This window comes from Tinamus guttatus, unplaced genomic scaffold (genome assembly GCF_059628265.1).
Source record: "Tinamus guttatus ecotype Peru unplaced genomic scaffold, ASM5962826v1 Tinamus_guttatus_pri_ptg000599l, whole genome shotgun sequence".
Classification (NCBI taxonomy): Eukaryota; Metazoa; Chordata; class Aves; order Tinamiformes; family Tinamidae; genus Tinamus; species Tinamus guttatus.
Window position 1 is genome coordinate 3,737,566 of NW_028289133.1, and position 25,701 is coordinate 3,763,266.

A 25,701-nucleotide genomic window follows, 5' to 3' on the forward strand; every position below is an offset into this window, starting at 1 on the left:
TTAACTGCTACAAAATGGCTAGTAAACTGTTTGTCACATATTTTAAATATGAAAAGAAACAAAAATACCAAATGTGGAAAAAAAGATAATAAGAAGAAGGTGAAATAATGAAACAGAATATTATTAAAATAGTTGTAATTTATCAGTAGTAGTGTGTGGTATATTCAAACCTCTTTAATTTTTTGACGTTCAATTCCACATGAGTTTACAGACTTATTTATATATCATATTTTTAAATATTTTTTATATTTCAGTGATTCTCACTATATACCTTCAAACCACACGTAATTGCCACATGGTTCATTTACACGACTATTCATTTACTAGGTTTGCAACAACTGGTTATATTTCAACTTTTTGACAAATGTATACCATTTTAAAATTAAATACACTTTCACTTGGACAGCAACAGCAGAGAGAAATGTTTCAACACTAATGACATGTTACAGCCCATAAGATCATTTGGAGAATAGACTCATCTCCCAAAAGAAATGCTGGCATTATGGCACTTAACCTAGCCTAGACACAAAAATACTGCCGGAGCTTTCTCCACCAGTAAATGACAGCCTTTTTGGCTCTAATTTCTGTGATCAGCTTACTGTGGTGTAAATCAAGGCTGCATCACAGCAATGTCTTGGCTCACGAGTATATGGCCTTAAACCACACGAACGCTGAAACAAGGAGTACATTTGCAGACTGCATTCCTTTTATTTTTTCCCAGCCTCTGCTTTTATTTCGTTAGGACAGTGTCAGAATCAAAGAACACTTTTCTGTTCTCTCCATCAGATTTAAATCTCTTCAATCAGCCGGATTCATGCGGGGGCTCCGAGAGGTGGCCCGGAGTTTTGGAGAGCCCGGTGAAGGAGCTGCGGCTCGCGGCGGCGCCAGGCTCCTTGCCAGCAGCAGGGTGATGTAAGAGCCCTTCGCGCTCAACAAGTTAACAACCGTGTTTTGGAGTTCACTACATTTTGGCTAAGAAACAGCACGAAGAGCCTTGCCGGGAAGTGCTACTGTTTAACAAGCAGGTAGTTCCTGAGCCAGCCTTCTGCTTCCCGCTCCGTACCCAGGGTCGGAAGGGAGACTCCCAGCTATATTTTCCACCTTTCTTCCTTATGCTGGAGCAGCAACACCTGTGGAAAATGGATGCACACTGGACTCCTCCAGTTTCTCTTGTGTCTCATATCTGCATTTGAACGGGATTTACGCAAGCTAAGGGTAAGTCTAAGCCTACCTTCTGGCATTTTTTTTTTTTGAGAAAGTGCTGGGAAATTGCTAGGCTTGAAGGTTCGAGATGGGTGGGTGACTTCACAGTCAGATGGAAAGGGGCCTTTTGCAACTGTGTTCTGCCTTCTTCACTTCTGCTAAGCAGAGGAAGCCCCAAACCTGTTTGTTTTTTCAGAAAAGGAGGCCTCAGAGGGAACTCCTCCAGATGGAGGAGCATCCTGTCTCCCTGGCCTGGGCTCTTCTCATGCTGGGAAAGAGGAAGGCTGTAAAGGCTAGGAAATGATATACCACAAAAATGTGTGTGTTTGGGGGAGACAGGGAATACTGCTATTTTCACAGCGCCTGACATGCCAGTGGAAGAAGAAAGGACAAAATGTAAATGATACAACCACATTAAGCTCAACCTACTACATTCCTCTTTAAAACATGGGCAAAGCAGAAACAGGGAAAACATGTTTGTTATTGAATTTGCAACCTCTCTGCATTCCTTTCATGGTTAGTAATGTCACTTTAGAGAAGAATTAAGTTATCATTCACCACTTACTGCCTGAAGGTTACACAGTCTAAACAACACAGGGCCAAAGTACAGAGTCATGAACCATACAGTTAAAAATCAAGTTGCTCTTGCCCCATTTAACGCGGTGCATGCTAATCTTCTGGTTTAGCTTTGATCTCTTATCAGCTGAATTTAACCTTCTAACTCCACCACTAGAAGAAACACCTCCACACACACCCAGAGCAAAGCTTGCATGAGGTGCTGCCCTGCTGCTGGGCTCATCACATCCACCTCCATATGGGCTCCTGCCTGGAGTGCCTGGGTTAGAAATGCAGCACCTGGAGTCACTCCCTTTACAATCGGTGCAAAGGGCTCTTCAACCCACTTAAGACCTGATTCATCCTCTGAAAATGCCTCTCTGTTGAATACAGAGACAATTAGAGCTGCTATACTCCCAACTTAAGCAGCTCAGATAAGTTTCTAAAGTTAGGTGGGATAAACCCAGGCATTAGTGATTATCACAGACATCCATTTAGCATGTGGTTAATTATGTAGCTTTGTATACTGTGTTAAGACGATACTCCTTGAAGCAGCATCTCCCTCTGTCAGGAACTGTCTTCTATTTTTCATTCCCCTCTCCAGAATCTGAGGCTTAAAAATCACATTAAAATAAACACTTTCTAAGTGCTATAAAAACACTTTTAGATTTAGGTTTAGATGAATTCTACTGAGGAATAAATGTTGTTATTTTTTCTTCCATGCATTCTTTCTTATTGAACAGATTTAACAATTCAGGGCCACAGTCACAGACATAGAAATATATATATATATATATATATATGTATGTATGTATTTAGGTACACAATCAACTTGAAATGCAATTCATCATAACAATGTGTTGAGATTAATTCCAAGATGTTATACTGCACCTTCCTATATTCATCTGCTCTTCTGTTGTTTGTTTGTTTGTATGTTTTATTACACTTCAGGGTCTGGGTCCAAGGGTTCCTCTCTGCTACTGCAATACATACAGCAATTGTGAACCATCACACATTAACACCACTAAGTAAACAATATAATACGTAAAGGAGACTTCAGCTGATAGTGCCCCATAGATAAGAGTCAACAACTTTCTGATGTCAGCCTAGAAGTTTCCCTCTCACTAATCTGTACATCTAGCCGTGTTTCCAGTATGAAACGTTTACCTATAATTCAGAGCGTGTTTTTAAGATAACTGGAATTGTCATGCCAGAACAGTGATCTCAGTAAATGAGTTTGCCTTCTTAAGATTTGCTTATGGCCTATGCATTATGAAAACAAACAGCTATTAATATGCAAGAGAAACCAAACTCGGGGTTAATGAAAATAACAAAATGTCTGAAGTGCAAACTCAAATCTGGGTTGTTGTCTACTGCTGCCATTTGCAAGGAATGCCAGGCAAATTACTTACAGGGGAAAACCAAAACTCTGCCACCATCAAAATACAAAACAGTCCTGTGCAAACACTCATCAGCTTTAGATTCATGTCATCCCTGTAGAAATTTAGCTACAGTTCTTCCCTATTAGAAAAACATCTATGAAAATTAAACAGGAAGAGCTTTGTTCCTCGCTCAGCTACTGCTGACATTTGCTCCCAAGTAAAGTGAAACCCTGATGATTCACAAGCAGCCCTGCACACTCACTCTTCTCAGATGTAGATGAGTACAGCAGATACGACATAGATAACTGGGTCCTCTACATCCTATATGTAAAAAATTATACAAATTTCTGTATCTTCTGTACAGAAGATAATCAGGTCCTATATATCGAGTTTGCAGAGAAACTTTCTCATGTACAGATACACAGCCACACCATTTTATAAACATTTGCCAGTAATTGTATTTCTTCTGTCATCTTCCACTCAAATTCACACCATCCCAATCAGCAAGTAATTAAAGACAAAACAAAATTTCTGTTTTTCAGTTACTGCAATGCCTAAGATTATGTAGGTTCCCTCTTTCTATTCTAATAGGTACAAAAGACTCTCCTGTAGTAGCACCACAAAGAGAACTACATTCACATGCAAATAATACATATAATTGAAGATGAATTTTTAAAATTGGCTATAAAGCAGAAGTTCATCGGGTGTATAAACAGGAAGAACACAAGTATTCCAGCCAACATGAACTATCAGCATGACCTGGTCATGAAGGAGCTAACAGGTTTTATAAGAAAAATACTTCCAATTGTGTTACTGAATTAGTCTGGGTAAGATCTCAGCAATGGAATGAATGCAAAGGGAACCAGAAGCAAAATGGGATTTAGCTGCAGAGCAAGAAGTCTGTCATTTGCATGGACACTTCAGCTGGCTGAGTCTGGAAAAACAAAGGTTGGCCAGAGGTATAACAGGATGTAAAAATCACTGAATGAAAACAGCAGTGAAGTGTTAGAGCAAATGGTCATAAAATTAGGCAGAAAAAAAATAGAGTGAAAGTGCCAAAGATTTTACACTCTGGGGAAAAGAGGAAGAGCTAGAGGAAACAAACACACAGTTAACCCTGGTTGTCCCAGGCACCGCAGAGTCCACAGGCATCAGGCCCGAAATCTGCTGTTTGGGGTCTGAGGGTTTTCTTGATACTTGGTGGCCTTCCTATGAGCTGCTCTTAAGGGAGGTAAATGATCCTGGACCAAATTTTATCCTTCTCTAAAATGGCATCAGTGTAGAGATTTAGAGTCATAAGATAAGCAATCCATGCCATAACCCTGTACACTTCCCAATGGAAAATGAGGCACTAATGTGTTACTTACTGGTTTTGAGGTAGCACAGGGAGCTGGGGTCATTATAGGAGGCTTGGCTGCACTTTGGGATGGAGGCAAAGAAAATCCCTGCCCTGTGTCCGGAGGGGAGGAACAGTGAATCCGTGTTTCTAGTCTCTCCGGTTCATGCTTATAGGATTCGAGAGGAAACGTGGGCTGCTTGGTCACTTGTGTTGGGGTAGATGGAGAAGAGGAGAGGCCAGAGGCTGTTAAAAAAAAAAAAAAAAAAGGGATAATTACTAAAGATCAGCTAGAAGCAGACAGGAATCTCAGCTTTACAATGAACCTGTAGTTTTCCATCAGCTTTTCCCACACTAGAAAATATCTATTTCACGCTCTTGTTTATAAAAGGGACTTGCTCCTCATTCCCATTAAAACTCTTAATGATTTGACAGGTTTGGCTGTCTGATCCATGGTATAAGGAGGCACAGTGACCAGCTGAGAGCTGAAAGTTTCCATTACTTTAACCTCCTGTTTGATTCCTTATTCCTAAATTGGCATAGAAGGACAATCACCACCAGCACTGATACTACTTTTATTCTCATGATTTTTAATATTCCTTTTAGTCTCTGGATTTCCATTATCTTATAACGAACTGCTCAAGAGCTTTAATTGTTGGGGTTATTTTTTTTTCTCTTATTTTAACAGCATCTCAACCAGTTGGAATAAAATCAGAAGCAGAGGCAAAAAAATCCAAGGTGTATTTCCCCGGATCCTCAGTCTGCTGGATTTGTTTCCAGCAGCCTTTGAGGGGAATGACTGTTCAAATCTTCTGCTGGAAATCAATGTTGACGGGAGATCATTTCTCTTGTAAGCATCCTGTTTTTATTTAACAGATATATCCACCTCAGCTGTACTTTCAGGTTATATTCTTACTGCAGTTTTGAACTGTGATCAAGTAGATCATTAAAGCTATCTTTATTATCCATTTAATAACCAGCAGATATCCACACCCAATTGCAAAATCCAAGTTAAAACACTCGTGCTTCCTGGTATAGCTACACACCAGTAAATAAACAAGGATAATTCTCTCATATCTGCATAAATCATTTTCAAAGAGAGTTGGTCTTTATGGAAACTATGCAATACGATTCAGTAATAACTAGGATGCTGGAGTTAGAAAACGCTACTCAACAGTTCAGGAAGCACCTGTTACTTAAAAAAACTAATATTCCTGACATGTCTAGGGAAGAGCTACCATCTCTTATGATTAAAAGAAGTAATGGGTAAAGGAGTTTAAGTAAGTGTTCTTTGAATGTCATTTGTTTTAATAAAAACAGCCTCTTTTAGATGGCTTTTACATACTAGTGACTTAAAATTAAGAAAATAGAAGCATTCACCAAGAAACTTGCAAACTGATTAATCTCTAATGTGTTTTACTTTTTTATTTATACAGGTATTAATGGTGCGGTGTTTCTTTGAATGAAAGTCCTAACTCTCACTGGAAAATTTTTCAATAAAGACCCCTACTTAGTGCCTCTCTTCAGTCCTTTTCCAACACTGCAGTTGCCCTCCAAGGACTTACACTTCACTGATGAGAGCTGCAGCTCTGCAGATCAAGCAGCAATAACCTGAGATTTGGGCCGTTGCAGGCACATATAGATGCTGGTTAATGAGACATGCCACAGAGAGGGGCAAGCAGAATAGCCACAAATATTTTGATTATCCTCAGCCTTTCCTGATTGCAGTGGGCTTGGAGAGTGTTCCCATCCTGGAGGATGAAAAGGACAGCTAACTTGCAGTTCAGTTTTTGCTTACAAGCAGGTTTAAATGAACAGCACTGGGGAAGGGGCTGTTATCTTCTGTGTTTTTTATGGAGGCACAAATGTTTCCTGAGCACTTAGACTAGGGTTTGAGGTGGATGGTAGCTGTAATTGATGCAAATGTAAAACCGCTAAAAGGGAAAGAAAACCACCATGAGATTGAAGGTCTTGCTGCTGGATGTGTTCGTTCTGTGCCAATGCATTCAGCAAGTCAACAGAAACCATTTCCAGCATCAACAAGCTCTGCCAAAAGGGTTATTACCAGACTCAAGGGAGCCACACATCCCCTGCCCGAGCAAGGCTGGCACATCCAGTAGAGAGGACGGCAATAGGACACAGGAGGAGAGGGTCAAACAAGAGCTCTTACGTCCTCTGAAAACTATTGTCACCTCATTAGAAATGTATAACAGTTTATTGAGCACAGCCAGGAAAGCTCCTGCCCAGGACTTCTCATAGACAGCGTGGCTTACATTTTATTAAAGCATTCACTAATTGGGAGCCTCCTTTTGCATGCCAGCCACAGACACTTGGCGTTAATTTTCACAGATGATGAATATCTCTGACTGCAGCAGCTTTAATGGGAGCACTTTGGTGCTTAGAACTAGCTGTCTCTACTAGGCACTCAAAACAAAATGTCCTCAGAATACAGCACACCTAAATATTTCAGATTCAGTTTGTCGGTCACTGTTTCTGCAATAAATGCGGAGGGACACCAGTAATTTTTCTGAGAAGAATTTGATTAGCTTATCTAGTTAGATTTGAACATCTAATACTTAGCATCTACCTCATAGTATCTACCTATTTTATTTACCTTTGTACAAAGTGGAGATGGAGAGGAATATTCTCATGAAAATATTAAAAATATTTATGGTTATTAAAAGAAAAGACTTCACTGCTATGATGCAGCCCAGCACTGCAAACACTACAAGGTATTTTGTAAAGGTCTGTCACATTGAAGAATGAAAATTTGCAACATAGCCCCAAACTGAAATCAGTTCAAGAATAACTAAATTCTGCATTAATTTAAAACCTACTGAAGTGACATCTAAAAAGGTGACATCGGTATAAATACAGAATTATATGTGTGTGCAGCAGCTGCCTTATTCTACTATATAATGGGTTGATTGAGGAGACAGTGAGATACAAGTACATCCTGTAGGTGAAAATGGTTCAGTACATGGTACTAAACAGTCTTGGTTTAAATACACTAAAGAATTGTTTGATTTACTCCCTTAGATTTAAAAAAAAAAAACAAAAACAAAAAACCACTAAAACCCCGGCTCTTTTATACATACAACTAAAAATTCTCCCAGCCAATCCAGGGAAAAAATTACATTTTGGAGAAAATACAGTTAATACCATTAGACAGTAAAAACTATCCAGCAATTCTAGACTATTCTACAATGGAGCTGAAAAAAATCAGTATCTATGTAGGATGCTGGATAAAAAACAATCTTCGTGACTGCCTGTAAACTGTACTGGTTCTGATAACGAGATGAAGTGTTATGGCAAGTGACTCTCTCTTACACTAATATTTCTTTCATGAGAGAATGAAATGTGTAATCAAATGTGGTATCTTCATGTTAGCAGACTAAAATAGCTCTTCCATCTTCCATTAAATTATTAAAACAATATTTTCTTTTCAAAAAAAGATGGAAAAAGCTCCAGCATACCATTTACTCTCTCTTTGGCTAGCATTGTCCCAGGCCAGTTTTAAGGTGGTCCTAAAGTTTTGCTTTTGTTCTAGCTGATCTTAACATTTCCTTTCTGGAGGTAAAACAACAAGAACTGACAGATAACTTTGTGCTCTCCTTAGAGATGACTCTGAAGTCCTAATATCTGCAAATTGCCTTCTTTTGAATTCATGCAAGGAAGTAATTTACATACTATAGCATATTTTTACTCAGAATATGTATGTGAGATCATAAGAGAATTACAAAGTGCTCTGATATCTTCATTATTCCTTTACTGTTAATCACGCAGGATACACCTAATTCACCTTACTTAACTCCAGCTCAAATCAGCCTCCATCTTTACTTCCTCCCCGTTAAAGGTTTATTATTAAACAAATCACTGTTTAAGCAGATGATTTCCCCTATTCCCAACATCCAAACACGTCCATTTTCAACTGTGTTTTCAATAACTAACATTTTTATTTTCCTTTCCCAAAACATTTGCATTTCAACAAAATTCTTAGGATTAAATTTCTCAGCCTCCCGCAGGCGGTGGAGCACTCATGTATCAACTTAAACAGAAATGGATACCCAGAAACTGGAAGGCTACCCTTAATTATGGGCAAAAGGGGACAACTTTTGGTTGTCCTCGGCCTCTGTCCTCTCCGATGGTGTGTGATGACGGCTCAGTTCATTGCCTGCATCTCAGCAACGTCAGCAAGACCCGAGGAAGTTCTGCAACAAGAACTTTGGCGCAAACTAGCACATAACACCATGAGGCATTTAGTTTATCACAAAACAACAGAAATCGGGTTGGTAGCTTCGCCTCTTTTTCTAAATGTGAGCAGTTACATCCTTTAAATAAAGTCCTTCTTTTACAGCACTAAAATCTCCACCCAGCCCTCTGGGCACTGTGATCCAGAGCAGCCTTCCCTGCTGCCCGACAGGAAAGGAGAGAGGGCTGCACGGCCACTGCTGGACTCATTCCCTAGGGAAGAACAGGGCCTGCCCGGCCACGTTCCCTGGTTTCCTGCGGTCCCGGGTGACACCCACAACCAGTTCTGTCACCTGCATTTCATGCCCGGTGTGGCAGGATGCATCTGGTGGCTTCGCTGAGGAAGGATGCTCCCAGCCCAGCGATTCCTGCCAAAGCCTCCGTTTTACTTATTGGCTCCACTACATGTAGTTCTGTCCAAAGCATTAAAATCAACCCAGTAAGAAAAGTCCTTGCTCCCATGGGGACCTCTGGAGCCATCTGCCCACAGATCAGGTGGTTGCAGAGTTCAGCGATGCTCCTTTGGGCTGCTGCCCACACCAGGGTAAATCTGCGTATTTGTCTGTTTAAAATGAAGCTGATAAAACTGCTGAGGGTTACGAGGAAGGAGAAACAAATCACTTTTGCAGTTTACCTCTTTCCAGGTATCACACCTCAGTATTCTCCCATTCCCTTGTCCTATAACTTGATCTAGCAGATAACAACATTGCTAACACACAGAGATAGCCTTGAAGCAGCTTCCCAAGCTTATACGCAGGGATATGTTCGCTTATCATTCAGACTGAATCTCAAAAAAAAAAAAAAAAGAAAAAAAAAGAAAAAAAAAGATATTTCCATTTGCAGTGCCTCCGAGTGACAATTTTTGTCCGATTCCTTCTGTAAATGAGGACAACGCGGTGCTCTCATTTGCACTGCTCAGCTGGCAGCGAAGCACGGGAACATGCAGGCTGCGGCTGCTGCATTTTAAGTAGCCAGAAACGCGAGGGAATCTTAGCCGAGCCGGCTGTTCATTAAGCTGATTCACTCTTCAGGCACAATCCTATGTTAATTTTGACACAGAAGCAAATTGATGCAGATTATGAGAAATGAAGCTTGTTGCCACTGTTACTAAACAGCTGTAAAGTTATGCACCCATAAGCAGGTGAATGGCAACTTGCTGTTTCTAATCAAGTAGTTCTGGTGGTATTGGCAGTAAGTGTGGTAAAACAGCATTTAGTTCAAGAAGAAAAATAAGCCTAAGTAATTTGAGTAATTACCAAAAAAAAAAAAAAAAAGGCAGATCCTTCCCACTTGGATGCAACCCTGTGCCATGTGCCCTGGGTGTCCCTGCTTGAGCAGGCGGGTTGGACTAGATGGTCTCTAGAGGTACCCTCCAATCTCAGCGGTTCTGGGATTCTCAGGAACTTTTCCTGCCCTATCTTGCATTTTTCATGAGCACTCCGTGATATCTCCCTCCCTCCCAGGGCTTCCCTCCTCCAACTGTCCACCCATATCACTTGTACCTGTGATGAGCAGGTCACTCATGTCACTTCATTGACCAGGTAACACGGTTCTTCATCCAAGCTCCCTACTGAAGGTTGGGCAGCAGCTATCCCAGCTGCAAGACTCTGCTCTTATTGAAGCAACTCTGTGGCCCTTCATGTAGTGCAGCGTTCAGGAGCAGGCTTACTTCTTTTCAAAAAAACCATTCAGGGGCTTTTAATCAAACCTGGTTTCTACTTTCTCCTCCCAAGCTTATCACTTCCCCATTGATTCAGCTTTGGGCAGCAAACGCATGCTTAAAAAATGAATCTTTATTATTCATGCCGTGGAGCGAGGCTAGACAAGGCTGACATCTATTCTTTCCAACTGGAATTATTACAGCAAACACAAGGCAGTCTCCATGCAGTGAGCTGATGCATTCTGCAGGGCAGTCACCTAAAAGCAAGAAGCAGACACTTTCCCCTCCCTGTGTCTTCTCGTGGGTACCCTCTATTCACTGTCAAGGGCAACGTGTCGGGCTGGCAGAATTTTGGACTGGGGCATCTTTGGTGACTTCATGTGCCATCAACCAGTGTCATGCCACCTGTGAACCATCAGAGCAGTCAGCAAATGATTATCCAAGTCAAGGTTCCCTTCATCTCACCCTGCTTCCCCCAGCTGCTCTGCCACCTTAGAACCTTCTCTGGTTCTTGTCCCCAAGCCGTGTGGCACCTTCCAGGCCAACTGTCCCGGGGAAGATGTTTCCTGTCACCAGCGCTTACTGGCAAATGGGCTTAATGATGGGAATCACGAAATAGGCAAAAGAAAAGCATCGCTTGGGCCCAGATGGGCTCTTTCCTTTTCTGCTTAACACAGCCACATACAACCATGAACACCAGAAAACAACTAGTGAGGGAGGGTTTGCCAAAGCAAGAATAGGCCAGTGGGGAGAACGAGCAACAGAGATCCACATGTCCTGGCCACACAGGCCATTTTCTGTCCATGTTGCCTTAAGCCTTCGAGTCAGAGAAGTCACTGGCTGCTCCGTGCCCCAGGAAGGTCATATCCATTGGCAGAAGTGGCCTGCAGGAAACATTTTCTGGGATTCGAATCCCTATGGTGGCCCTGTGCTCCTTCCCTCTTATCCCCGGATTCAAGCCCATGAATATTCATATATAGCTCTAAAACGTTATACATATTCCTCACAGCGAGATGAGTTTTGCCACTCATCTTGGTTTTGGAATTGCTTCTTTTCAGTGGAGACTTGCATTTCTCTTTCATTCAGCAGATAAATTATGACCTTATGGCTTTTAAAGCAGCCAACGCACGGGATCAACACAGAGCAAACACATCAGAAATCCTGCGCTACAGCAGCACTCGCTCTGTGGTTTTTACTTCTCATCAGCAGTGACCACTGTGACAGTAGCTCCAGTTTTCATCTTGCAAGGTAGTGGCCTCACAGGGAAATATCCTTTCCTGGTGGTGTGGGAAGCAGAAGCGGGAGGCTTGGATGTGCATCCCATTCCTGTGCAGAAATCCAGAAATCCCCAACAGGATCCGACATTCCCCAGTTTCAGGGGTAACCACCAAGTCACAAGAAGAACTAACTGCGCCAGACACAGATCTAACAAGTCACTAAAATGAACATCACTCACTCCTCTTCATTCGAACTGCTCTGGAAGGACACACGACATTGGTGCAAACCCCAAGTTGCCGTCCACAAGCCAATCCAGATGACCAGGGAGCGCCAGTGAGCCGATGCCAACAAACCACGTGCACTAATTGGCCCCTATCACAGCCTGAGGATAAGGGCTGGAAGGAAAACAAACCTCTGCTGCCTTCCCAGGCCGGGATCAGCACGTTAGCTGGGCACTGCCCCGCATCACACGGCAGATTCACATGGTCGCTTGTCCCCGCGTGGGTTTCGGCCGGTTGCTGAGGAGCAAAGCCCACAGCAGGAGAGTCTGTAATTACTACACACACCGCCTGGCATTAAACTGCCCCTGAGCACAAAGTGAAATGAACTAACTTTTTGTTTTCTATTTTAGCAAAGCCAGGCCTGGCTCCTGAAGCTGACACTCAGCAGCTCTTTCCATGCTAACCTCTGCCACCCAATCTGTGGGTGCTCTCTTTGCTTTTTTATTTCTATTTTTTTTCCCAAGATGAGCTAAGTCCTGCCCTGCCGTTGCAGAAAGATGCAGATTACCTGCCCTGGGTGACCATAAACTGGCTGTTTCTGCCTGGCACCCTCTCCTTTGCTCCTGCGCTTTGCACAGGCTGCAGAGCTGTTGCAGTTGTTCATTTTTTGTTCCTGGCTGCACTCACTGTGTGCACAAGAGCAAAACAGATCGCACTGGCCCTGACCAGAAGTATTTTCACTTCAACAGACAAGGGAAAAGAGGAGGGGAATTTAGGAGGAAAGCGGGGAGGGGTAATGTCGTATAGCCAACAGATGAACACAAGTTCAGAAGTAATGACTTGCCTCTTTGGAGGCTTAATATGGATTTCATACTTGATCACTGCACTAAATATCAACATTTTAAAAAAGTACCTGTTTTGGAGGATTGTGGAACACTGTGACTAGTTGCTTCTCTCATGGATTTGTCATTTGCTTTTCAAAAATAAATTTAAAAAGGTGGAATTGAGGCAAAGATGCAAAATCAGCCTCCCCATGCTCACTTGCTTGCTCTATATCAGAGCATTATCTTTAACTGCGTGCCTTATTACATGCTAAGGAACACCCCATGCAGACAAGTAAGTTCCATTTTGCATATATGTCATTAGAGGTCCAAGTTAATTAAAAGAACAGTCTGAATTGTAGCCTGCAGAGGCCCACTGGAATCGCTGTGGGCAATTTCAACTTTATAGGACATCTACTTTCTATATAACTGAGGGACAGAACATTAATGCATCTAAAGACTGCCAGGATATCCTGTAAACATGGACTGGTACCAGGGGAATGCAAGCTCTAATGCTACCATCCAGCAACAACACAAGTGTTCAGACGATGCCACTTTCTGAGGTTCAGAAGAGCAGGTTTTAAATTGCCAGAGCAGAAGTGTTCAGCACTCAGATGCACCCTCTCTTTAGTTTTTGATTTATATTAACCTCAGTTTCCTAATCTATACAGGGAAGGAAATAGCTGTAGAAGTGCTAGCAAGGGCACCAGCATTATAGCTGAACTGCAAGTCTTACAGCACAATTTACTTTATTTTTTCTTTTACAAATGGCACTCAGGTGCAAGTGATTAAATATTTGCAAAGTACTTCAAACCCTCAGGAAAGCTGTAAGCAGAGGATCAAGTCAGACTTAGCATTTTCTTTGCTTATGAAATTCCCTTTTTTATTTCTAAACCCCTGTTCTCCTCTTATTAAAAGAACAAAAACCACCCCCGTCTCTCCAGCTCTTCTCAAAACTCAACAGGAGTCCGAGAGCTGCTTCAGCCTCTGATGTCTCCTCTCCCCACTGTGTCTGATTCAGACTTGTCTCATCCTAATTCTTATCTTGCTGACCTGGGAATTAATCATCCTGTGCACATATGGTGCAGCAGAGACAGTACGGTGCTTTCTAGCACACCTACAAAAGCCTTCTGAAGAAATAACTAATGACTTTGTGGCTCTGGTTTGACTGAAAATAAATTGCTACGGGCCTGCTCCTGCTCCTTATGCCCCTTGGTGGTATAATTTCCATTACCTGCAGTGGTCCTGGATCGTGCTTTCAGCTGAACATTAGTGCAGTAAACAGCATGGCCTGGAGATTTTCAGCCTGTTAAGATCACAGCTTTCTGCAGACACTAGGCTGCTCAGAGAGTAACCTTCTCCTTCCCATGAAATGATTCACACAATGCTGGTTTTCTTCTGCTTTTCCCAATGAGATTTCCAAGTGGTGCTGGATTAAATTTAACCCCAGATCTTTGTCCTTCTGGTTAGTACTAATTCACACCAGTTTCCTCATCCAGTTCAAAACCTTGTCCCAGCACAAGTGAGACAGCAGGAAAGGGAGCAGCAAGAATGCAGAATCACTCTGTACAGTGGAAGTGTGCAGAAAACTACAGCCTAATTATTTTCTAACAGCTGCTATGAACAGGATTGGATGCATCCAGGATCTGGATGATGGTAGAAGGAGAAAAATGGTGGGAAGGCAGCTGGCACAGCCATATCCCTGCCCCGAGCTGGGAAGGGCTAAATGAGGGTGCGCGGCAGCCTTTGCGTCTGCTGCTCCCCATATACAAGGAGGCAAAGTCACCAACTTATTACTTTCTCCTTCCAGACCAGCAGCTGGGTAAGATTAAAACCAAAAGTCGTCCTGCCTTCCTGTAGTGATTCTCCACACCAATGAAGTAATACTGTGATGTTACCCAGCCATGAAAGAGGGCTAAAGAGCAGGAATATCACATCTTTCATGACAGAACGAGGAGGGACCCTGAGGTGCTTCCCTGCATCAAGGTGTAGGTGTCCTACAAGTATGTCGACAAAGTCTTAGATATTATTAGATGTCACTGTGGAATTCACAGACTTAGCAAGCTTGCCACATGCTCAAGAGAGCCATGGACGCTTTGGCCCATTCCCACTGTTCTCCATGATAATCTCTCTTGCATTCCTAATGGGAGAAGAAATTCAGTCAGGAAGGAATCCCTACTTTCTTCAAATAAGCTTAAAGAGACTCTCAACACCCACCTGGATAGACATGAGTCATGCAAAATGAACAACCCTCATCCTGGGATACTCAGTGATCCCATCTTTATGGAGGTCCCCTGGCATTTCTAACAATCTTTCACCACAGCCTTATAATCGTCCTTGCCTGCCCCTAAGTAAAATTCTGACTCATGAGAGGGGATTAAACTTCAGTGAAATCAATAGCATTGGACTCACCAAGACTAGGTCTGATTTCACATCTCTTTTGCCAACCATTTTTCCCAACTGCACTCATTTCTGCTATAATTCTGCATCAACTACATGGCACAAGGCTGACCTTGTGACTCTGGCTTCTGTTCGCAGGCTGCAAATCCTCCTCATGCACTTGCCTGCTCTCCAGAGCTCTTTCAAACCCAAAAATGGTCTGCAGGGAGGTTCCTTAGCCTGGCTGTGTCTCCTCTCAACATTGGCCCTGTGGTGCTGCAAGCTTCTGGCAACAGCCATCACAACTGCCCTTCAACAGTGCTTACTTACATTTTCCAAAGGGTTGGCCAGGCAATTTTCCTCTCCAGGAAATCCTCCCTCTCCCCTGTCATCCAACCCCAGCTTCACCCCGTGGCCTATCCCAGGTCACTATTACAGCAAGCCTCCAGCACATGACAGCGGTCACATTCCTGGTGCGTTTCACTCCTCAGAGCTGTCATCCTGCTATAAAGCATGCGAAAACAGTAGAAGGCAAAAGTGTTCAGCATGTTGAGAGGGCGAGCACCTAAAGAGCGGCTTCTCTGGAGCAGGGGACAACCTCCTGCCAGAGGGAAAGCCCTACGCAGGCAGCAAAGCAAAGAGCAATCCTTGTCAGAAGAAGTCCCACTTGTCCAAACACTTCCAATCTCTGCCCTGTACCCAGCTTCCCCACATGCACTATATTTACAATATTAATTTTCTTTAACCCTAACCCATAACCCAAAACAAAATTTTGTCTTCCCTTTCAAAATCCTATTTCCTTCCTGATATAAATATTCCACCTAATTCCCACTGTTCTCCATGATGCCATCTCTTGCACGCTGCCTGAAGTTCCTTGGCTTCTACTGCTCCTTGCCAAGCTCTGACCCTCCACACTTCTATTTTGCACATTGACTCCTCTTCTCATCTTTTGAGTTCTTCTAACATGCCAACAGAAATGTCTTCCAACCTGCACCAAAAATGGTCATGCCTGAGCCCTTCCAGATCCTCTCTTCATCCTCTCTTCCTATACCATTCACACTATTCACTTGATCCAACTCTGAACAGCACAAAAGCTTCTGCCTGCTTTAAGTGGGCAAAGTGCACAAAATCAGGCATCCCCAATTGCTCTGCAAGTCTCTTACCGATATTCCAGGTTTCTCACCGATATTCCAGGTTTCTCCTCTCTATCTTAAGGTTTTTTCTATGTCCTACTTCCTTCAACGACTCAACAACAGGCATCCAAACCGACAGTTGATCCTTTTCTATCTCATCCTGAGCTAGACTAAAGTAAGTCTATAAAGTAAGGTTATGCCTAGCAAAATAGCATGCCGCAGAGTGGCTTTCTGCTGCTGATAGTGCAGCAAGTGAATTTGGGTCACTGTAGGCAAAGAAGGTGAGCAGATGCTGGCATTGGCAGTAAGGTGAAGACATTGCTTGTTATGGACCACTGCTCAGCCATATATCTCAAAGAAAGAGCAATCAGGCTTTGGCCTGGTTTTCCTTCTGCTAACTCTAAGAGAACTTCATCACAAAAAGACAGCCCACCACAACCCTAGTCTTGTTCCAACGGTCTAATGCAACCATTCAGAACAACTGGGAGTTGCTTACAGGTCTGCAGACAGCAAACCAGATACTCAATGACTTAGTGACTTAGGGCACTCCGTTTTGTGCGAGACTACAACAGCCAAGGACAGGAACGGTGCAGAAGACCATCCACCTGCTTACCCAAGGCCTCAAACTCAGCAGACTTCATGTAGTGGGGCAGACACAGCAGGCTACAGGAGCACCCTGAGGGCAGGACCAGTGTGCTGAGGGGAGACTGAGGCCAGGACGGGTCCATGAGCCAGGACTAGAGTAAGGAGCGGTGAGGCCATTGCAGTCACCCAGCAGAGCAGGCCTAACACCACTCTTCAACCTGAAAGAGTCGCAATCTCTGCCCCGAGGCACTGCTGGAAACACCAACAGGGTGCAGTGCTTTAAAGCAGGGGAAAAATAGGTTCAACCCAAAATCCTCTGAAGTGTCAAGGGTGCTGGGCACCCACGGAGACCTCTGCGCAGGCCGAGCACGGACGGGCTGAATGGAGCCATGTGCAGGGCACCCCTTACGCAAGCACTGACTCAGATAGCACCCGGCAAAGCCAGCACTGCAAAGGCCGAGGTGAACAACTGTCAAATGATAAAAGATTTCAGTCACTGCTGACTGAAGCTGGATTCAACCTAGCTGGGAAAGGCTTTTGTATCTCATTACCACCCCACTGCGCCAGCTACTTCCCTCCCCAGCTGCACTGCTTTGACCTCATTTCTGAAAATAAATGATGAGCTGCTTTTTCCTCTTAACAAGTAACTATTGCACTGGGAAGCTGCTTGTTTTCGGTTGTTAAAGTAAGGCAGTGCCACAAGCTGTTCCTCATCGTTCCTCGAAGTACGGGCAGCTCAGGACGAGGCCATCGCTCTCATAAACCCAGCACAGCTCCTGGGTAACCAGAGCTCCCCCTTGGAAAGCTGTTTAGATGCAATCTGCCTCTGCAAACAGACTAGGACAAGTTTTCAGACACTTCTGCAAGTCATAAAATGCTCTAGCCCAATTTATTGAGCGTTGGCTAAACAGCGTTTGATACCAAGGGTCATCAGCCGCTGTTCAACACAGAAGAGTCATTTAGATGTTAAAAGACCAGCTGGCTTTAAAGAGCTGCTGCCAGTTCATTAGCTGGGCCAGGCCTTGCAAAAACCGCTTGAGAACAGGACTGCTGTCTAGTGCTTCCTGGCCAGATTCAGAAGACATAAGATGAGGAGACTGTGCTTGCCAAGCCAACCTCTTTTGCTTTTCTGAGCCCCTAATTTTCCTGACAGCTGATTATGTTCTTGACACCTCCAGGAAAACAGAAGATGACACTGCAGAGACAGCATAAACACATGCCCTTTAACTCCTACCAAACCAAGAGCTTTCAGACTGACTGCAAATAACATCTGAAAAAGTTTATTAATGTTCTCCTTGCAGTTTGGCAAGAGAGAAGAGAAGATCACTGATCAGCGCTTGTGGCTCTCCACATGTTTCTGTAAAATTTATCCTTGTAGACTCTTACCACAACAGGGAACTCTAGCAGTTCATTTCAAGCTCTGGTTCAATCAGACTGTAAAGCAGCTGCCCCAAGGTGCCAGACTGTTTTTTTGTTGTTGTTGTTTTGTTCAACTATTGCATAGTTTAAACAGATTTAAGCTTCTGAAGTTTCACTACTGCAAAAGCAGTTCAATCACTGTTTGGTAGAAGATAGCTGGTATATAGCAGACTTTTTACTGTAAAAGTGATCAAAACATCTTACCAGAGGAGGATGGATTCTTTGTCACCTTAAATCTTTCTGGTTTTGCCTAATAGATGCTGTACTGTGCTTGGTGGAGATGTTTATTTCAGCGTTTGGGTTATGCATGAGGTCAGACAAGTTCATTGCAGTAGTCCCTTCTCACTCGAATGCCTTCACACCCATAGCAAAGCTTTTATAAATGCTGCCACTGATGCAGCCTAAGTGGTGCACGTAAATAAAGAATTTGGGGTTTCTTTAAGAGTGTGTCTATTCGAAGATGTGAAATGTGCACTGGAGAGCCATAGCTCACCAGCAGTCATTCCAGTTCTCCTCTCACCTCAACAACACTCTTGAAGCAGCTTCAATAACCTGGGGAAATATCTTTCCTGCAGAAGGAATGTGAGACGACGAAAGAGGAAAACGGTTTTTGGAATGAAACAGGAGCAAATAACTAGAATGACTAGTTCAGGGGGAGCTCTGGCACAGAACAAGCATATTGAGGCAGGAGACAGTTGCAGTTAGGTTTAGCTATCTTTCTCAAAGGGTTTCTTGTTTCTGGCTAATCAAATGGAACATGAAGCCCCAGAAGCTCAAAAGGCCACTCTTTCCTTGGTGCAGAGCTGCTCATGAAGCATCACCTTGAGGTGGAGCTCGAACAGGACCCAGCATGGACAGCTCAGCTCTATCAGCGCCAGCAGCAGAAGCTGAAGGCCAGGCCAGCCCAGGGCCTCACAAGGCTGGCCGCGAGCCTGGCAGTACTCGTACCAAACACGGGATATCTGACAGCACCTGCCTTCACCCGCTCCATCCCAGTGATGCAAAGGAGAGGTTGGCCCACACCGAAGAAAAGACTGTGTCAGCCCAGACAGCTCCAGAGTTTGGCTCAAAGCAATTCCCTCGCATAGGCTTGAAAATTTAGACTCCAGCAAAAGCTTTTAAAAGAAGGCTCTGACTTCCACCTAACTGTGACAGCAGCAAAAACAGCGGCAGATTTAAGACAAGAAGGGAGCTTGGGGTCCCATCCCACCAAGGGGCCAAGCAGGAAGGTTGGGCACTGAGATGCTGGGGGTTGTTTCACCGCAGCACTGACTACTCGTGTGCCATGTGCGCTGCTTCAGCCTTGGGAAACAAACCTGCCATGAACCCGATAGGCCCCAACAGTAATCAAAACAATTTGGTGTGAATGAAAATAGTCAGGCCCGAAACGAGGGGCTGGGGCCCAGCTGGCCGCAGGAGGAGGTGAACACTGGGGAAACAAAGAGGACGTGAGGGGCGAGCTAACAGGGTGGCCAAGGTAAACACGGCACCGTCCATGGCTCAGAGCAAGGATCCCTGACAGGATGCAGTTCAGTAACTCTGTCGTTACGGTGCATGACGGTGCTGAGGGACCACCCTGCTCCCCCACCGCCCCGATCTCCCAGTCGCTGCACTCCTCACATCAATGTATCTTTTCCAATTTCTGCTTGCTGGTGTCAGGAGCGGGATTTTTTTTTTTTTTTTTTCAATGACATTTTGCTCTGGCTTGGCTTTCAACACCGCTGATGATAAACGGCTGCCAGCAGCAGGCTAAAGCAACTGCTGCTGCGGATCCAGTGTCAGAGTGTGACAGGCATGTGGATGGCTGCTGGCAGCGGGGGGACACGCAAACGGGGCACCCGTGATTCCCGGCCACGTGCCACAGTGTGACCAAGGAAAATTGGCTCAGGCCTTTCCCTCGATCTCCTTCCTCTTCTCCTCTCCTTCCCTAAGGGACTCGAGGCTTTTCTCACATGTGCTCAGAGCCATTTGGTGTGATTGACACAGGGGATTTAGGTAAATTAAATTGAGATGGGAGAAATGTGAGCTGAAAACAAGGAAACTATGTGACAGCAACACGTATGAAACTGACAGTGCAGGAAATGCCTCGGATTCTTTACAGCCCTCCATCCCTCCTCAGCTCAGCTTTGGGCTCTCCCAGGCACCTTCAGATAGGTCAAAGCCAAAGGCTCTCTCTTGCTTCCCAGAGTTTCCCAGAGCACCTCCATCATATTCCTTGTCTTTTGCTGAGCAAGGATGCTGAGGAGGGGAAGAGTCCAAACTCAGCCCGCAGGGTAGCAGCTCTTGGTCTAAGTGACCTCCTCCTGCTGCTGCTCCCCCAGCAGTGCGCCGCATTCCCATCGCTCTGCTCCCCACTTTGGCCAAGGAGGAGGACTCGGGAGCACTCTGGGCTGCCCGGGTGCTACCAAAGCTCACCCATGCAGGAGTTAACCCTGCTGAAGCTCACTGGGGTCAGTCTGCTGCTTTTTTGTTCAAAGCAAAGAGTCAGGCTTGGCCACATGAGCAGTCGGGGAGCAGGCACGTGGCTCTGCCTCACATCCTCCACACTGAGGAAGAAAGACCACCAAATTAAAGGCCATCTGTCCCGCCACGGCTGCACCATCCCTGACACCTGTGCACGCTGCAGAGAAGCCCAAACCCTCACATGACAGGGACCTTCTACAGTGCTTCGTTAATCACTACCTAGACCCCTCCCTGGCTGCAGTTTTCTTGTTCTCTAGACAGAAAAATTATTTGTCAGAACAACTGCCTTAAAACATGAGGTGCTGCATGTTTATTGTGCTCTGGCTCTTCCAAATGCCAATATATTTGCTCAGAACAGAGGCATTTCTGCAGACAGTAGCAGCCATTTGGTAGTAGAGGCTTTTCCAAAGCAATGCCACAAATCAACAATGAGATTTTTTTTCTAACTAAATTCCCAGCCAAAGAACTACCTGAAATGTCAAAAACATCATGCAACAAGGTTGTTTATACCTGTGGCACGCTGCACATCAAGTGATCAAACTTCAAAGAGGTCTCGATCGCTCAGAAGCATCAATATGGGTAACTAATAATGTAAAACAACACCTGGCAAAAGAAAGGTATCACCAGCATCGCACATGGGGGCTGTGCATAAACCAGCTTTCCTCAGAGTCAACCAGAGAAGCATCTCTCATCCCCCCGAGAGCCCTGGTGCAATTTATCCCTCAAGCGATATATTCTCAAACTTATTGCATCATTTCCATCAAATTCATACAGCACAAACTATAATAGGAGGTAGGCAAAAATAGCAATGTGAGGAGCTGGGTTAATTTACACACCTGATTGATTTACACGCCCAGTGGTTAAAAATCGGTCTTCGATGAGGGGTGAAACCCACAAGGCGGTCAGCACCCTCCCTCTCCAGCGAGGCCTGGCAATGTCATCAGCACTCACGGTGCCAGGCAGAGGCGTGTGTTAATTCATGGCTTGTGCTGGGCCGTCAGCACTGGCCAGGCTCCCGCTGCGCCGGGCGGGAATGCGGAGCTGCCCGGTGCTGGCCGGTGCCTGACGGCAACCTGTGCCATCGCCTCAGCTGCCCCGCGCTGCGCTCGAGCGGCTGATCAGCCCCCGCGGGCACCAGGGCCATGAATCCTGCTCAAATATTTGGCTTCGGGAGAGGGCAGCTTGCAGAGAGCACGTTACGCAGAATGTGACGCAGGGATTCAAGGGGGAAAGCACGTGCTCGTCATGCAACGCCCTGGCTGTGCCCAGCCTGTAACGCGGCTAGTGGGGGTTTCGTTTTATCTAGAGACAAGTCTGCTCACCTTAGGGAGCCTCCAGATCTGATCTGGTTTCCATCTTCCACATATTTCATCCCACTTGGATAATGAAACAAATTCTCCTCCCAATTCCCCTTCTTCCTTCGTGGCAGTCTGTCTTTCCAGGTCTCCCACCCTAGCACAGAGCTGCAGCGTGCAGGTCTGCCATAGTGGCAGAAACAGATGGGCTGGAATGTATCTAAATGTCACGAAACTTTACATTAGCATCCGTAAAATATAAACATTTCAGACGCAAAGCATGGGGGCTAAGCTATTTTCATTTCCCTCAGCTCTAATCCTACCCTGAGGGGATTTTTATGACTTGCCTGTAACATAGACCTTCTTCTTTCTTCTTGAGGACAGTGGGATCCCTCTCTGCTTCCGCAGGGAGGCCTAAAAGGCTCCTTACAGCTGCTGTGCTCAGGCTGATGGTGGAGGCTTCTGTGATTTCCAAACTGAACCAGTGCCCTTGTTCAACAACCACGCATGTTAATGCAGTATAACACAGCTCTGAAAATGAAGCTAAGTTCTGCTCAAAATGCTTGATTTCGCATTGATATGACCCAGGTGAGAATTTGGGGACAAACTAGCAAAATTACATGGTACTTATATAGCTATTGGAATGGTTATGCTGCTACTATAGCAAACATAACATTTGCATCAGCATGGCCATTAGTAATACTGGTTTAAAGTGTTGAAAAATCATCAGCTAAACCCTCAAGGTATCACAATATTTAAAATTTTAAGTAACAGGGTTTTTATTCGATGGTAATTTTGCGACACATAAAACCTTCCAAATTTTTCTCTGCAGCTAGAAAGGTGTATAAAATTACAAGAATTTTTTCTTTTAATGAATAAGGAACCTTATATATAAAGCAAAAAAAAAATACACACACACACACACAAAAAAAGTTTCCAGAAGTTGTGGATACTAGAGACAACATATTGAATAAACTGCAATAAAACTTAGTCTTGGTCATTGCAATTCATAAATTGCCTTCAATTTCTTTCCTCAGTTAGGCAGCTATAAAGAAGAAAATTCATCTTACTCCTGATTGGCACCTGTTTATGAAGCAAGAATTTGACTTACTTGATGCATACCATGATCACAAAACCAGTAAGTATTTATGACTTACGGTCACAAAGCCACTGGTCACAAATACCAGCAAGTGTTTCATTTAAATAATGGTACAGGTGATAAAAACAAAGGAAATTAAAATGGAGACCAGCAACTCAAGCAAATACGCTGATTCCTCTGTTTCCACTTCCTCATCTATAAATGCCAGGGACTTTTCTCACCTACCACACAGAGGTGATTTATGACCTGCTCCATGAAGCACTGCCTGTATATTAAACCTCCTGAGAACTTCACACAAATAGTGGTATGGAAATGTAAAATGCACTATTACACCACATTAGCAACACTGAACTACATGTCCAGGTCTTCCAAACTGATGGAAGAAAAAGAATGGCAATGGACTAATATGCGTAATCATGGCTGTACATAAGTGAGGCTGTAATTTCAGGGGAGAAGAAACAATTTGTGTTTGGTTATTTCTCTCACCCCACTCAACAAGCAAACATCTGATCTAATTCTGAATAAAATTCAATAGAAAGAATTGTACTGAACCTAACCTGGACTCCTACATATCTGTTTATACTGTCCTGGCCTCAAAATCACTCCTAAAGGAAGTTGTCCCTACTGGAACTGCAAATATTTATCACTTTCACTTAAATTCTAAAGAATTTAAGCTAGAGCATTCAGTGATTTTTTTTCCTCTCTGCCCCCTTTAAGTATATTTGATCTTTTCCATGGCGTGCACAGGGTTTCTCTAGCAATGTACATTGCTATCAAGCATATGGCCAGGGATAGTATTTTTATTTGGTTGTGACGTTTGATTCACTGCCAAACTTACAGGCCAACTTTAAGCTGCCTGTACCCGAGCACATTTTTATGTGTGTTCACATGTGCATAAAAAAATTAGGGAGAAAAATCATGCTAACTTAACTTTTTAGAGCCCAAATTTGCAATTGTCACATGTAAAAAACCCAGATTGAACACCTTTCAGGGGTCCTGTACTAAGTCTTAGAAGAATTAATTTTGGGAAAAGACTTTTGGTATAAAACCCTGTTCTGGAGAATAAATATATAAAACACTCCAGGGTTCTGTGGGGTACTTTAAAGAAACTGAATTAAAAAGGCAGATCTAATGGCCACAATATTTAAAAACAACAATAGAAACAGTAGAAATACAAGCTTTTATGCACCAGTAATGTTGAAAATGAGAAGACATGATTACAGGGTTGTAAAACCCCGCGAAGAGTATTTGTCTAACTTGTATTTGTGTATATTAGTGAAAGGGCTACGGGACACTTACACAATTCTCAAACTTGCCTGAATGCCAGTTCATTAAATGAAAGTCCTCCTGCAGCCTGAGCCCAAAACCTGCATGTTGCAATCCTGCTCTTTCTGAAGCAAAGATCAAACATCAGCAAAATGTCTCTGAGTGAGTCAAAGGCTGGTCCAAGGGCACATCATGGGACCTGGCACCTTGCTTGAACTTCCAAAAATTCAAAACAAGACCAATACGTACTCCTAGGTCCAAGTCACTATCAAAAAAACCTCTAATGAGCATCAAGCAAAGCTGCTTCTGAGAGCACTTTGACACAGGTTGGTGTTGGTGAAACATCTCCACGAGGACAACTGCCACGTTCTTCCTGTTGAAACAGTCAGACACGTCAAACGGTGCCATGTATCCAGCTTGGCCAAACCTAGCCAGCCAGCTTGCAACACTGGCTCACTATCAGTGTTCAACAAGGTCAAATAAAAAAATAACTCTGCCAGTTTTAAGCAGTGTAAGAAGTGAAGTACAGCTTGATGCTTTGCAAGCAGGGCTGTGTATTCAGTCTTTGAAAGACTCTGCTCCTGTCTTCTCCATTCCAGGCATCTTACCATCCTCCTCCTTTTTCGAAAAGGCCCAGTATAGGGCAGAGGGGAATTTGTCTGGTTTCTCCCTTGCTCTATCGATTACACTAACAACACACTCTTCCTGGAACCATCAGCACTCCTTTGATTTTTGGACCCCAGACCACATTGTCTTGGCTTCCTCGGCCTTGGTGACTGCATTGGTAACAATACCCATGACCTCCAGCATAGCCACCTCTTCCCAAGGAAGTATCTGCCCAGGAGGACACTGTATTTCCAGCTCATTTCCTAGGCTGCCTTTTTACAAAGGAGCTACTATCTCTTTTCACAAACCATCTGCAAAAAGTGGGATAAAACCATGCTCCAACACTGGAAAAAAATCCAGAGTTTGAAACAGACCATGGAGGCAGCAAAGTTTTCCATGAGAGAGCAGACATCGTCTGCTTTCCTAATACATGGAATTAAAAGGTCAAGCAACATCTCATATTCATCTCAGATCAATGAATTTTATCATCATCCTGTATTAAGGTATATGAGATGATGTTAGTTCAGATAAATTAAATTAGGGAAGATAAGCGATAATGGTGAAATATAGTGAGATTCTTGTGAAATGAGGATCTCTGCAGATTTAGCACTATTTCTGAGAGCAGCCTCAATGGACTCGCATGCAGGAGGGAGCTCCGACTTCCACACATTCTGCCAGCTGGGTAAACAGAGAGGTTAAGGAAAGAGCTGTAAATTCAAACCTGACACCTAAATCCATTGCATTAATTTAAATTAAAAAATCTGCGCTGGCACCTCTGAGGGATTTAACTTCAGGGGCCTGAACGTGCA

General features: G+C 43.9%; 1 protein-coding gene across 1 annotated transcript in view; it reads right to left on the reverse strand.

The window, feature by feature from the left end:
- PRKAG2 (protein kinase AMP-activated non-catalytic subunit gamma 2) overlaps window positions 1-25,701 on the reverse strand; it is a 191,127-nt gene that overhangs the window by 54,959 nt on the left and 110,467 nt on the right. The window contains exon 4 of the mRNA XM_088534770.1: window positions 4,508-4,722. Within this exon, the coding sequence (XP_088390896.1) occupies window positions 4,508-4,722 (215 nt within the window). The remainder of the gene's footprint in view (window positions 1-4,507; window positions 4,723-25,701) is intronic.